Source organism: Achroia grisella, unplaced genomic scaffold (assembly GCF_030625045.1).
Source record: "Achroia grisella isolate CSIRO2021 unplaced genomic scaffold, CSIRO_AGI_Agris_v1 utg515, whole genome shotgun sequence".
Classification (NCBI taxonomy): Eukaryota; Metazoa; Arthropoda; class Insecta; order Lepidoptera; family Pyralidae; genus Achroia; species Achroia grisella.
The window spans coordinates 3965672-3980655 of NW_026712908.1; the positions used below are offsets into that span (position 1 = coordinate 3965672).

Here is a 14984-nt window from a genome sequence, read left to right on the forward strand (position 1 = left end):
CCGCACCACTAGGGAAATTGCAAGTGCATTGTCAGCCTTTTAAAAAGGAATAAGTTCTTTTCTTGAAGGTTTCAATATTGTATCGTTTCGGAAACACCGTTGCTGGAAGGTGATTCCACAATGAGGTTGTGCGTGGCAAACATTTTCACGAAAACCGTGTGGAGGACCGCCATTTATCCAGATGATCAGGATGGTATATATATATATATATATATATATATATATATATATACATTAATAATTCTTATTTGAACAATGGGTCAGTTTTTCTGTTCGTTTTCGTTCTTCGTTATTGTCGCTTGTACTCCTTCATTTCCATGTCTATATACGCTGATAATATTGGGTCTTTTTCTACGACATGAGTAACGTTGCCGTAAATGCGACCTTTGAAATATGGCAAACTTCTCGGTATATTCTCTACTGGTATACTCATGTTGTACATATGATATTCACCCTAGAACAAAGTAATATTAAAATTATATAAACGTACTATTAACATATTAAGAAACTTGTTTGATTAGGTAATAATAATAAAAAATGCACACTTGATGTTTATTAATGCCACAAAGCAATTAAAGGCAAGTAACAATTTGTAACGCTTCTGTAAAAACATCGCATCGTATTCATGAGTATGATTGTTTGTGTCGGTCTGGGTGTTTTCTATGTATATTATGTATGTATTTGCGAAAAAAAAATTATCTATATATTTGTATCAGTTATCTAGTACCCTGTGTAAGAGAAGAGGCAAGAGCTCCACCGACAAGAACGTAGCTCTTAAATTATGAATGAATGAATGAATCTAGTACCCGTAACACAAGCTTTAGCTTGCTTAACTTGGGTCAAGATGGCACTGTGTTAATTGTCCTGAGATTATTATTATTATTATTATGGCACAGCTTGACACTAAAATTGTTAGTTTTAATTGTGGTGGGCTTGTCAAAACCGTCAAAATGAATATGTTCAAAATTGCTTGCTACTAATATACTATGCAGAAAAAATACGTCACACGTTACACAGATTCATATATAAAAGAAAATTATATAAAAAGTGTGTACAGAATTTTACAAGAATAAATAAAACAACACTAGGGCGCTATGTTCGACGTTCCATTATTTTTTTTTTTATTTAAAAAAAATACTAATGTTTATTAGCAATCAGAAACTAAACTGTAAAAATGAGTTTCATTATGTAATCTAAATGAGAGACATGTTTAACACGAGATTGGCTTTTTATGAATAAAATAACCTGAGTCCACAAAATAATTGCCAGATGATTAATAACTATTACAGATCAGCAAGTAGAGTAAAGCCTGCAATAGACCCATACGAATGAATATTTTAGTTTGATTTCATAAAAACATTCATAACATTCCATAACAAAAATTCACATTACATAAAAAAAAAATTAAAAAAGAGACTTTTCACATCTATATTAATATTATAAAACTGAAGGGTTTGTTTGTTTGAACCAGCTAATCTCAGGAACGGAAAAAAAAATTCGAATAGAATTTTTTTTTTATTGTGTTGGATAGTCCATTTGTCATTGAAGACTTTAAGCTATATGATATTACGCTACGACTAATAGAAGCGAAGCATCAGTGAAAAATATTGCAAAAACGGGGAAAATTATTCGTAATTGAGATCTTCCAAAGATAATCACGATAGTGTTTTTTATAACCACGCGAACGAAATCGCAGGCATAGCTAGTAAAAAATAAGTCTTAGAGCCTTACCGGCGGATGTGGACATGGCTTCTTCAGCCTCCCCTGTCTCATGGTGGATCCAAACATGTTGTCCATACTGATGAAGTTGCACCATCTGCGATGGATTTCAAAAAGGATTCGATAATTTCCATTGCCTATATCCTGGCATAAGTACATGTGCATCTGAAATATACAACCTGATTAGATAACTATAAATTATATTATTACCCGACTTAGGTAGTCATGCGGATTAGTAAATCACTTTATTCCCGATGGTCGCGGGTTCTCGCACCGTGCTGACATTTTATATTTAATGGATGATTATGGAATGGTTCATCCGCCTGCGATAACGGTTTACGCTGGCGGGGCACCAGTGGAGGATGATAGGATGAGGTAAGGATATTGTTTTTTTAAATACATACATATGTAAGGTCGTACAAACATACATAAGTCAAGTCAGTCAGCCCGTTGTGACAAATTCACCAAGAATTTATCACGATGATTTCCAGCAAGAACCGCGTGGAGGTCAACCTGATTTGGTACATTGCTAGCATAAATAATTATTTCACATTACTAATAATTCAAAAATCATTTATTCATGTAGGACATTTTAGCCGCTTATGAACGTCAATGTTTATACATTATAAGTTAATTTTTTTCAGTGTTTTTATATTGTTATTATTTTTTTTTCCAAAAATTCTCATCTATATAATTATTACTAGCTGTACCCGCGACTTCGTCCGCGTAAATAATGAAAAAATATTTAACTCAATTAACACAATATAAGTCAAATAAATAAGTTTCATCATTTTAGCTTAAAAAATGATAAAAAATAAAAATAAATATTTTATCAATAGGCTAAAAAATAAATTTCAAGCTTCTAGCTTTAAACATGACGATACATCTATATGACCTTGGATCTACCCTTTCAATCCTCTTGCAACCCTTTTTCACATTAAAAAGTAACCTATGTCCTTTCTCAGGATCTAGTCTATCTATGTCTGTTTCAAATTTCAATTTAAATCGGTTCAATATTTTTGGCGTGTAAGCGAGACAAACAGACAGACAAAGTTACTTTCACATGTATAATATCAGTAGGGTATTTAATAAACTAACTCTAAAAAGACAAAGAAAAAAGTTTAATCGTTCTAGCTTCCACAACCACACAAACAGCAAATTTCCACAATAACTTTCATTCCCTATTTTATTTTACTACCCCCCCTCCCCCTAAGAGTGAAAATTTTACAAACATTGAATGTCTAAAAATGAGTCTCAAACTTCTAGTTTTAAAAAATGACGATTCTTCCATACAACATACCGTTGCAACCCCCTTACAATCCTTTTTTCACATTCAAAAGTACCCTATATTCTTTGTCCGGGTGTAAACTAACTGTGTACCAAATTTCATTTAAATTTTTATTTTGTTTTGGAGCGTAAGACTGACAGAAAGACAAACAGAGTTACTTTCACAGTTATAACATTAGTGGGGTATTTAAAAATCTACCCCAAAAGAACCAATGAAAATAGTTTCATCGTTCTAGTTTCAAAAATTACGAATTTACATAATAACTATCATCCCCTATTTTATTTTACCACCTTAAGGGTAATTTTTTTACAAACAATGAATGTCATATTTATTTATATTTAATCCACAGCCTCAAAAATAAGTTTCAAGCTTCTAGCTTCAAAAATGACGATTTTACATAAAAACTTGCATCCCCTATTTTATTTTACCCCCTTAAGGGTAATTTTTTACAAACATTGAATGTCATTTTTATTTATATTTAATCAACAGTCTCAACAATAAGTTTCAAGCTTCTAGCTTCAAAAATGACGTGTTTACATAAAAACTTGCATCCCCTATTTTATTTTACCCCCTTAAGGGTATTTTTTACAAACAATGAATGTCATATGTATTTATATTTAATCAACAGTCTCAACAATAAGTTTCAAGCTTCTAGCTTCAAAAATGTCGAATTTACATAAAAATTTGCATCCCCTATTTTATTTTACCCCCTTAAGGGTATTTTTTTACAAACAATGAATGTCATATGTATTTATATTTAATCAACAGTCTCAACAATAAGTTTCAAGCTTCTAGCTTCAAAAATGTCGAATTTACATAAAAATTTGCATCCCCTATTTTATTTTACCCCTTAAGGGTAATTTTTTACAAACATTGAATGTAATTTTTATTTATATTTAATCAACAGCCTCAAAAATAAGTTTCAAGCTTCTAGCTTCACGACGATGACAACAAATGACGATTCTTCCATACAATCTTTCATCCACCCTTTTAACCTCTTACGCCCCTTTTTTCGCATTAAAAAGTAGCCTATGTCCGTTCTCAGGGTCTAGACTATCTGTATATCAAATTTCATTCAAATCGGTTCAGTAGTTTTGGCGTGAAAGCGAGACAGACAGACAGAGTTACTTTCACATTTATAATATTAGTTTTTGTCGCAGCACAAAAATATATTTTTATCGTTTCCGTACAAATAATAATTTTACAGTATTAATCTACTATTATTTAATCTACAAACCAACATTTTGGTTCTTACAATCAGCTAAATAATTTAAATAGTTCCATAATATATGGCACAATGAAAAGGTCATTTATTTTATAAAAAAGACAGTTAGTTTTTATTTTAGTGAAAAATAAGAAAATTCTATTTTGATACAACAACCATATATTTATTAATACCTATACTTTATTAATTTTGTGTTAATGCTTTTTAAATAAACACCCACACATTATTTCTGTATAACCTACAAAAATGGGTAAATAATTTAATTTCGGATAGTGCCACACCACAACATTCTTTAAAAAATGTAAATAATAAAATTTGAAGAAAAATGTGATTGTTATTAAGTTTTTTTTTTAAGTTGTTCAGAACAGGGAAACAACGTTTGACATTTATTATTATTTAACATTGGACATTGACTTTAATTTTTGTAATTTATATTGTAAAACTTTAAGTTGGGCTAAACTGGGCTTGTATCCAGAGCCGTAAAACAAATTAATAAAAAAAATCGCCAAATTTGTCTCGCAATCGGCCAATTTCAGGTTTAAAGAAAAAACACATACACACGATATACGATTTTATCATAAAAAAGTGTCAAAAAACAATATTTTCACTAAACGTCAACGTCATGTTTCCGGCAAGATCTTTCGTTTTACATTATGTTATCTGTGGTTTTGTTCTCTGTGATGGATACCTTATTGGCGCAAACGCACGCGATGAGTTGATTGGTTGTTAGCTAGTGAAATGAAAAGATGGCGAATGGCGCAAACGCACGCGATGTGTTGATTGGTTGTTAGCTAGTGAAATGAAAAGATGACGAATAAGGATTCAACAGCATAAAGATAACCTTGTATTTCCATTTTGAACCCCTTACAACCCTTTTTACGCATTAAAAAGTAGCCTATGTCCTTCCTCGGCGTCTAGACTATCTGCGTACTAAATTTCATTTAAATCGGTTCAGTAGTTTTGGCGTGAAAGCGAGACAGACAGACAGACAGACAGACAGACAGACAGAGTTACTTTCGCATTTATAATATTAGTAAGGAAGTAAGGATTATATTATATTTATTATATATAATTATTATTATATTATATTTATTATATATTATTATATTATTAACAGAATAGACCGCAACACCGGAACTCAATTTTAAAAATTACATAGATTAAGTTCCGGTAGATGATTTACTATACTAAGTATATAATCTAATATAAATAAAATTGTGTCTGTTTGTAATATTGATATAGCCGTTTTTTACTACAGGCATATGAATATAAATACGGTACATACACCAAAATAACATATTTTACAATTTTTGTCTGTCTGTCCGTCTGTTCCGGCTAATCTCTGAAATGGCTAGACTGATTTTGACGAGACTTTTATCATTTAATTATGCATATTTTGCCAATTTTCGCGCATATTTCATGCATATAACAAGCTTTTGATGTTGCATATAATCCCGTCTCTAGTCATGAGTTTTATTCTGTAATTACACTGTTTAATCTGCACCTTATAACTGAAAAACAGGTTACAAAGCAAGCTGCTTAGCGGCTGAAATAGGTGAGCCTAAGGTAATCTACAAAGTCCACGTTTTACTAAGTCTACGTCAATTAGATGTTTATGACTAGTTGACGCTGTGTAATATATTTATCGGTTGTTCAGCGGTTCAGCTCTTTACTTTCGATGGTCGTGCGTTCGATTCCTCGCACGATACAAACATGATCATGGTTGCAACATTGTCGACATATCGAGAACTCAATAAATATAAAATGTGGTAAGATCCCATGATTTTTACTAATCATACGTATAAATAATAACCGTGTCAAATTTAAAATAGTATACAAACATTTATATTGACGATTTGTATTAATCTGGATGTTTTTTATGTATATTATGTATGCATTAAAAAAAAATAGATATAAACATCAGTAGTCTAGTACCCACACAAATTCTGCTTAGCTTGGGACTAAATAGCGGTGAGTGAATTGTTTTGGATTATTATTGTAATTTATACTTACAGTTATATTGTTATCGAAATAAGTCAAGCCTTTAAGATGTAAGTCCACATAATAAAATGGATTTTTTCTGCTGAATCGCCTCGATGTCATATTAAAGTGTGAAAAATAATTAGGGTTGAAATACACAACGTGGGGTCGTTCTGTACTTATGTATCGAACCTGAAAATGATATAATTACAAATAGAAAAACGGATATCCTTGAATATAATTATAATAATAAAAAGTAACTATAATTACTTTTATTTATTTCTTTAATTAAAACAATATAAACTTACAGCTAATTGCCAACACGTTTATATTCTAAAACTATTATACTTAACTATATTAATATTATACTTATTATTATTTTCGTTCATCAATATATGTTTGTTATTTTTTAGTTTTCTCCTGTATGTATATTATTCTACCTGTTCATTTTTCAATCCGTTTCCCTAAGGTTGCCTTGAAAAGATTGCTTTCAGCAATAAGGCCGCCTTATTGTAATTATATATGTCCTTTAATATATTGTTTATGCCTTTTCTTTACTGTGTGTTACAAATAAAGTATATTATATCTATCTATCTATCTATATATACTACTTAAAATATATAATGACAAAAACATTCTTATTTTATTTATTATGGAAGGCAAGGCATGTGTAGCTTACAAAATGCCAGCGTACGAAAACAATAATCAGTTTTTCATTAAATAAATAACAAATATTATTGTTATTACTAATTATTTCATCTTCAATAAGTTTAAATAATTAGTAATAACAATCTGATGTCATAATTATTTGCTAGTTTTTGGTTAGTTTATTAAGAAACGCTTAAGAATTTACTATTTATTCTTTGTATTAAAAAATGTTTTTTACATGTTGATTAAATGCCCTAATAATATATGGTATTGCGATTTTTAACATATTTTATTGAATAACTTAACATTTTGGAATAAAAGTTATATAATATTTTATGGGGTGAGCCACCCTTATGTCTTAAGGATATTAAAAATAGATAACAAATTATTCACTGCTACCGAGTATACATATAAAGTTTCATCAAAATCGGTTCAGTGGTTGAGGATTTCATCGCGGACTAACAACGTGGCAATTTTTTATAGGCCTATAAAACAATTTATAAATTATTAAGAAAATATTACGAAAACCATCACTATTAAATACCTATTAAAATACCAACACTATTAAATACAAACCTTTTCAGCAATATCCAAGTGTAAAAACATAAGAAAAAGAAAAAAATAAATATATAATACATTTTTAGACATTTCGTTCAGTTCAATCCGCCGCACACTAAATAACAAATCTCACGTACAATTATGACACAGCATCCGACGTAATGACATTTGTCGCAGATAAATGAGGAATTTAGATCGAGGTACACTTTATACAAAGTCGTTTCTTTAGGCACCTTTGTCTTACCTATTTTTGAATTTAGAAAATAGGGCAATAAGGAATTTATCCAGTTGAATAACTTTCCCATTTTCCTATTTTCAAAAGGTAAATATTAATTAGCAACTACTATCTATTCCTGACTTAATTTGTTTTACTGACTTTTGAAAATGGGTAAGTTATTCAATTAGAAATTTCTTATTTCTAACTTAATTAGTAGTCACGACTTTTTATAGCACAGGGGATATGCGGCTCACCTGATGGTAACTGATTACCGCCACCCATGAGCACCCGCAAAACCAGGAGAATTGCAAGTGCGTTGTCGGCCTTTTAAAATAAGCTCTTTTCTAGAAGGTTTCAAAATCGTATAGTTTCGGAAATGCTATTGATGGAAGGTGATTCCATAATGCGGTTGTGCGTGGCAAAAAGTTTCTAGAAAACCGCACTGTGGAGGACCGCCATTCATCCAGATGATCAGGATGGTATTTTAGTTTCTGGCGGGTGGTACGGTGGTGAAACTCAGCAGCTGATATTAACCCAAAAACTCCTCCTCAGAAAACTCCCCGTGATATATACGATAGAAAATGCACAGAGATGCAATATTTAGCCGCAGAGCCAATGGGTCGAGTCTGTCATAAAGACGTTGATTACCAATAATTCTGGCTGCTCGGTTCTGAATGCAGTCAAATGGAAGTAGCTGGTATTGTAGTGCTCCTGCTAAGAGATGAGAACGATATTCCATATGCGGCCGGATCTGTATAATTTTTGAAAGTGGAGAAGTTATTCAATTAGTAATTACCTATTTCTGACTTAATTAGTATTTCCGCCTTATGATATTAGGAAGTTTATCAATCAGTAATTTTCTATTTCTAACTAAAATACATTATCATCATCACCATCTGAAAAACATATTACACCGATCACAAACAAATGGGTTAAGGAAGAAGCCTTATCCCATTTATTTGTGATCGGTGTAATATGTTTTTCTCTGCCTATTCATCCCTATTCGCAGTCATTTATTTATTTATTTATTTATTAAAACTTTAATGCACAAATACATAAATAAAGGTACACATGGCGGACTTAACACCTCGAGGCATTTTCTCCCAGTCAACCATTGGGCAAACAGAGATTCATGTTGGCGGTGCATTAACAATTTGAAATTCTAATCTAAAAAAAAATAAAATAATAAGAAGATCACTTTAATATGATTAAATATAAATACATATGCGAATATACTTATAAACTATAATACATAATATGAATAAATAATTATACATATATAAATATAACTACATACACGTACGTACCTACACACATACATACAAATACACATACAATTATAAATTTATACAAATCAACAGGGAAATTCAGATACATAGAGGTGGTTGGGTGGAGGAATAATACTACAAGGATAACAGGAGCCTACACTAGTTCTGGGAAAGGTGTTTGCGTAATTTGGATTTGAATGTGAATTTTGAAGAGCTGGACCTAATGTCAAGGGGTAACTCGTTCCATTGTTTAATGGCCTGTAAAGTGAAAGATTTAGAAATGAAGCTCGTACGATGAGCAGGAACGTGGAGAAGTAAATTCCTAGACGGACGAAGGTTACGAAAAGAGATGTCCCCATGAAAATGAAATTTGGTATTAAGATACTCGGGAGAGTTAGGATCGTATAGTAATGAATAAAGAGTACACAAGAGACGAACAATTCTTCGTTGGCGGATTGGAAGCCAATTAAGCTGAGAGCGGTAAAAAGAGATATGGTCGTATTTACGGAGACCGAAAATAAAACGTATGCAATTATTGAGAAGACGATCCAATTTGTTTAAAAGGTCCTCATTCATGTCCGAGCAGCACACATCTGCATAATCAATAATGGGTAGTACCAGGGACTGAATAAGTAAGATCTTAGTACTGGTAGGAAGGAAATTTTTAAACCGGTATAAATTGCGCAAGGTGTACGTAACTTTACGACTGACCTCATTGACGTGATTATTCCAGCTAAGGGTGGTATCAATCGTGAGGCCAAGGTCTTTGACATGCGTGCAGTAAGGAATAGACATTTTATTAAAAATTATCGGAGGAACAGACGTCAGGTTCGTTTTGCCGAGTTGTCTCGTGCTTCCCAAAATGATTGCTTGGCATTTGCTAGGATTGACAGTCACCCCGAACCTAATCGCCCAGTCCTCAATGTAGGCAAGAGCATCGTTTAACCGACTTACAGCTTCAGATATTCTTTCTACTTCAATTTGATAGTACAGCTGTAAATCGTCTGCGTAAAGATGGTAAGAGCACTTGAGATCATTAGTGAGGAAGTTAATAAAAATAGAAAATAATAACGGAGACAATATACCGCCTTGAGGGACACCAGCGACCAATTCGCACCAGTCAGATAGAGCTTGGTCATAGCGAACAGCCTGCCGGCGACCCTGAATATAAGAACGGAACCAACTAACGGCCGCGGAGGAGACCCCAAGATGAGAGAGTAATGCAAGAAGGACGTCATGGTCGACTGTATTGAAAGCGTTTGAGAAATCAATTAATATAAGGATGGTAACTTTGGAACTTTCCATGCCCTCTCTCACATCTTCAGTCACTTTGAGAAGTGCTGTAGCGGTGCTATGCCCAAGACGGAATCCAGATTGAAAGGGGCTCACAAGTTTGTTTCCAAAAATGAAATTAGAAAGCTGTTTGTGAGCTGCCGCTTCCAGAATTTTAGAGAGGTAGGGCAGAATAGAAATGGGCCGAAAATCCTTGAGAAGTGTGGGAGATGATACCTTAGGAAGTGGAAGGACGAAAGCATTTAACCAGATAGAAGGGAAGGTACTAGAAAGTAAAGAGCAGTTAACAATGTGAGTGATCAAAGGAAGTACATGTTCAAGTATGAGAATAATCATGATTCTACTCACATCATCAACACCAACACAGTTGGATTTGATGGATGATATAATCTTACGGATCTCCTCGACGGTCACAGCAGTAAAAGAGAACATATCCGAGCATAAGCTAGGCCAGGAAGCAATTTCCTCCAAAGTGGCTTTTTTGATAGAAGCACTTAGCGGTAAGGGAGAAGAGAAATGTCTATTAAGATCATCTAGTGAAAAGAGTGGGACAGTATCGCTGGTTTGTTTGCACAAACCGAGCGACTTGAGGAACTTCCAAGAATTAGCCGGCGAAGCATTAAGCAAATTCGAATGAATATATTGGCGTTTGGCTGCTCTTACCATGTAATTACACCGATTACGAGCCGTTTTGAATGACGACCAGTTCTCGTCAGTGCGATTCCTCTTAAACTTACAAAACGCCTGATTGCGTCTCTTCATCGCCATGCGAACGCCTCTCGTGATCCAAGGGGCAGGCGGTTTTCTTAGTTTTATACCATGCGATGGAGCATGTTTGATGTAAAGCTGGTGGATGCAAGTGTTGAAGTTGGAGAGCTTCGCATTGACAGTAGGAGCTTCAGTAACACAGTCCCAATTAACCGGTTGAATATCTTTTCCTAGTGCCTCCATATCAATCCTAGCGAAATTGCGTATTTCTTTAATTACGGGTTTACGTTTAACTTTATTCACGTTATAAGTAACATATATTATGTCATGGCGAGATATACCTGGTGCCGGAACTTGACCATGATTGAGAACGAAATCGGGAGAGGAAATATAAATGTGGTCAATCCAACTATCAGGATAGTCTATGTTGGTATGAGTGGGCCCAGTCGGTAACAAAGTTAACCCTACTGAGTTAACAATATGACCTAGTTTACGGGAATTTGCTGTATCACGGATGAGGTCAGTATTAAAATCACCCATGATTATATGGTGAGCGTGCTCGGACATAATGGATTCAAGAATTGTTTCCAATTCCTGAAAGTAATCTAGAGATGGGGGACAATAAATAACACCTAGAACGATTTTGGTCCCCTTGACATACGTACAAATAAATAAAAATTCAGCGTTAGCGGAGATGGGGGAAGAAGCCAGTACTTCGTATTTAAAAGAAGTCCGTAAGTAAATTGCAACACCACCGCCTCGTTTCTCCAAGCGGTCATTACGAATCATAACGAACCCTGGGAGACTGTAATTGGAGGACGGCATAGCTGGTTTGAGCCAACTTTCAGAAATTAAAATAACATCAACATTAATGTTGTAAAGCATGTTAAAAAGTTCACCGTGATGTTGAGGAATGCTTTGGGCATTCAGGTGACAAATATTGAGGCTAAAAGGGAAACGCTGAAATTCGTCATAGAGAAGGGAAGAAAGAGATTCATTTAAAGAAATATTCGGCGACTGGATTGAGGGATTTGAGTCATCTAATGCAGAAAAAAAAGAATCGTCATCAGACATACGAAGTTCTTTTTTTTATAAAAAATAAAAAAAAATAAAAACTATTTGTTGATTGTATAAATCAATAAATAAATATTAATAATACTAAAGTAATATAAAAATAGAAATAAAAAAAATAATATATAAAAATACAACTAATAATATTATTTAGTCTCTGCTAGAGCCCGCCGGCCGTCTGTTAACAATAAAAAAAAAACAAAATACATATATCCAATCAACATGTACAACAATTAGATAGAATTACTAATATTGTACAAAAAATAAAAAAATCTAAGTCAACAATCACTACGTAGAATAATGTTGAGTGAAATCGCGTATAGAAAATGAAAATTAATATTTGACAATCAGAATAAAGTAATCGGAGAAAGTGTCATCTGACAGCTGTCACTTGACACATTACACAGATAATATGCAGATGTAAACATAGAAGTCAAGTTATTATAATACTAATAATTAAAGTAAACGAGTAAAATCACAAATATGAGGGTGAAACTAAAATAAAATTACGCAGTAGTGATTGCTATATAACATTGAAATTGACCGGATAATACTAAATTCCAACTACTTAACACTAATGCTTGACCCGCATACCACGACGAGTTCTTGAGTATCCAGAAACCTTATGGACTCGCTGAGCTGACTGGGAAGCTGGATCCGGCAATTTAGACGATGTGGGCTCGCTGGATTTGGGAATTATAGCGTCCAAATCATCAATGTTGTTAATGCGGCGGTGACCGCCAGACGGATCTTTAGTGTATATATTACCGCTTAACGTCCAAACGTTTCTCATACCTAACCGCTTCCGGGCCTCGAGGAACAATTCCTGCCTCCGTCGAGTCAGGAATTCGGAAACAACAAGCATGGTCCCCTTCAATTTAGTCTTGCTTTTCCAAATTAATGAACTGAGAGCAGGATTAATGGTACGGAATATAATGGGTCTACAACGGCCCTCAATCGCCGTACCTAGGCGATGACAACTAGAAATGTCAGAGGCTTGGACATCGGATAGCTTGAGGTGATCCTTGCAGATAGTGGCAATCACAGAGGCCAAGTCATCGCCACTCTCTGGAACTCCGCCAAGTACTATACTTCCGTCTGTGTCTCATCTCTATTTCATCGGTTGTTTGGATCAAGTATGCTATTTGCTGACGAAGAAGACCCAAGACTTCATGAGTATAGATCTTAAATTCATTAAATTCATTGGACAATTGAACGATTGTGAGTGTATCCGTTGTTTGAGGAGTAATAGCCTGGAGTTTACCTTCAAAACTCGCCATCATCTTAAGAAGTGTGTTCTCCAATGTCTTCTGTGTAGAGGCCAAGTCAGCAAAGTTCGCCATCTCCAAAGAGTTAAGTGTTGTTACAAAAATGAGACTGGCCGGCAGGATTATGCAGATATTTGGTTATTTAATACATGTAAAGATATGCTAACACTTTATATTAATCTTTAGACAATAAACAATGCACTTAAGGTGAGATAATATTATTTTAGTTAATAAAAACAATTAAATTAATATAAAATTTGAAGAGAGATATTTTAAGTGTACAACTACCCGCCGTTTATCATATAAAGTCATCTCGTTATTTACTCCCTTTCTTATCATATCATCTTTCATACAGTCCATCCACATCTTTTTCGGCCTTCCTCTATCCTTATAACCATCCATATTCATATGTAATACCTTCCTTAAAATATTATCTTCATTCCTACGCATTACATGCCCATACCATGATAGACGATCACTCTTCCATCTCTCCGACACCGGCGCCACTTTCATACTTCCACTAATGTATTCATTCCTTATCTTATCCATTCTTGTCACACCACACATCCATCTCAACATTCGCATTTCAGTTGCATGCAGTCGTCTTTCATCATCGCCTTTATGGGCCAGCACTCTGATCCATACAAGACAACAGGCCAGATCTTGGTCTTGTAAATTTTTTCCTTAAGCTTATGGAGAACACGTGAGTCACACGTCTTCGCCGTAACCTGATTGACTTCTAACTAAAATACATTAGAGTGTCACAAATCCGAATTAATTAGAAGCATAGGTATATAGTTTGAATTTTCAAAATATTCAATTTTTTAATAAAATAACAAACTACTTCTCTTATTCCGTAATTACTCTGTGACAATATTCTAATGATGGATAATGTTTGTGTGTTTTTGACATGACTAATAATGTAATTTGTGTTATACGTATCAAACATTAGTATAAAAACAGCTCTACCGTATCGCAATAATTACTATAGGTATAATATTACATTATAATATAAAACTTGGTACCCGACGCATCGGTGCTGCATATATTTTAGATTATAATAATAAATAAATAACCCTGCATAATGATCACAGAGCTATCTAGTCCCACAGTATGCAGAGCTTGTGTTATGGGTACTAGTCAACTGATATAAATATGTAGATATATATTTTTGTAAATACAATACATACAGAAAAAACACCCAGACCGATACAAACAATCATATTCATGAATACAAATGTTTGCACCGTAAAGCGGTATGCCAAAACGCTGGACCTCCGAGGCTGTCAAATTATAGATAGGTATATACTATCTATATCTTAATGGAATTATAGACAGTAATACCATCAAGGCGGCCTCGAAGCTGAATAATAGACGCTCATTTAATTCTAGAGTATGTAATTCAAATTCATGTACGACATTTTAGCCGCTTGTGAACGTCATATTCTTTATATTATAATGTAGAAGTATCTTCTCAATTTATACATCCTCGGAACAGCGAGGACGTTCAGTGAAGCTTGTGAAGATATATGGACGTTTCTGCGCTTCTGGGACGAGCTTGGTTGACGAACTTTAGTTGTCTCTAGTATGCCTAATAGGAGATTAAATGCGGATATCAAAGCCGTACGTATTTTGGATAAGTGAAATGAAACAGACAGACAGATTTTGCTCAAATTTACTCAAATAAAATTTACTTGTTTATCAAAAATATTATTACAATTATAAGGAATTAGATCATTTT

The 14984-nt window shown here is 33.7% G+C and overlaps 1 protein-coding gene across 1 annotated transcript; it reads right to left on the reverse strand.

The window, feature by feature from the left end:
* Positions 1–269: 269 nt before the first annotated feature.
* LOC131847089 (uncharacterized) lies at positions 270–6389 on the reverse strand. The gene is made up of 3 exons (XM_059196547.1): positions 6246–6389; positions 1732–1884; positions 270–454 (listed from the first exon to the last, which is right to left on the reverse strand). The coding sequence occupies exons 1-3, from the start codon at positions 6333–6335 to the stop codon at positions 290–292; spliced, it is 408 nt and encodes a 135-aa protein (XP_059052530.1). The 5' UTR covers positions 6336–6389; the 3' UTR covers positions 270–289.
* Between the last annotated feature and the right edge of the window lie 8595 nt (positions 6390–14984).

What these genes read in the sequence shown, in the direction of transcription:
- LOC131847089 (XM_059196547.1), bottom strand. Translation starts at nt 6,335, where the DNA reads ATGACATCGAGGCGATTCAGCAGAAAAAATCCATTTTATTATGTGGAC. An exon ending in ATTTCGATAACAATATAACT is followed by an intron (nt 1,885 to 6,245) that starts GTAAGTATAAAT and finishes TGTATATTTCAG; the next exon opens with ATGCACATGTACTTATGCCA. An exon ending in AGCCATGTCCACATCCGCCG is followed by an intron (nt 455 to 1,731) that starts GTAAGGCTCTAA and finishes ACTTTGTTCTAG; the next exon opens with GGTGAATATCATATGTACAA.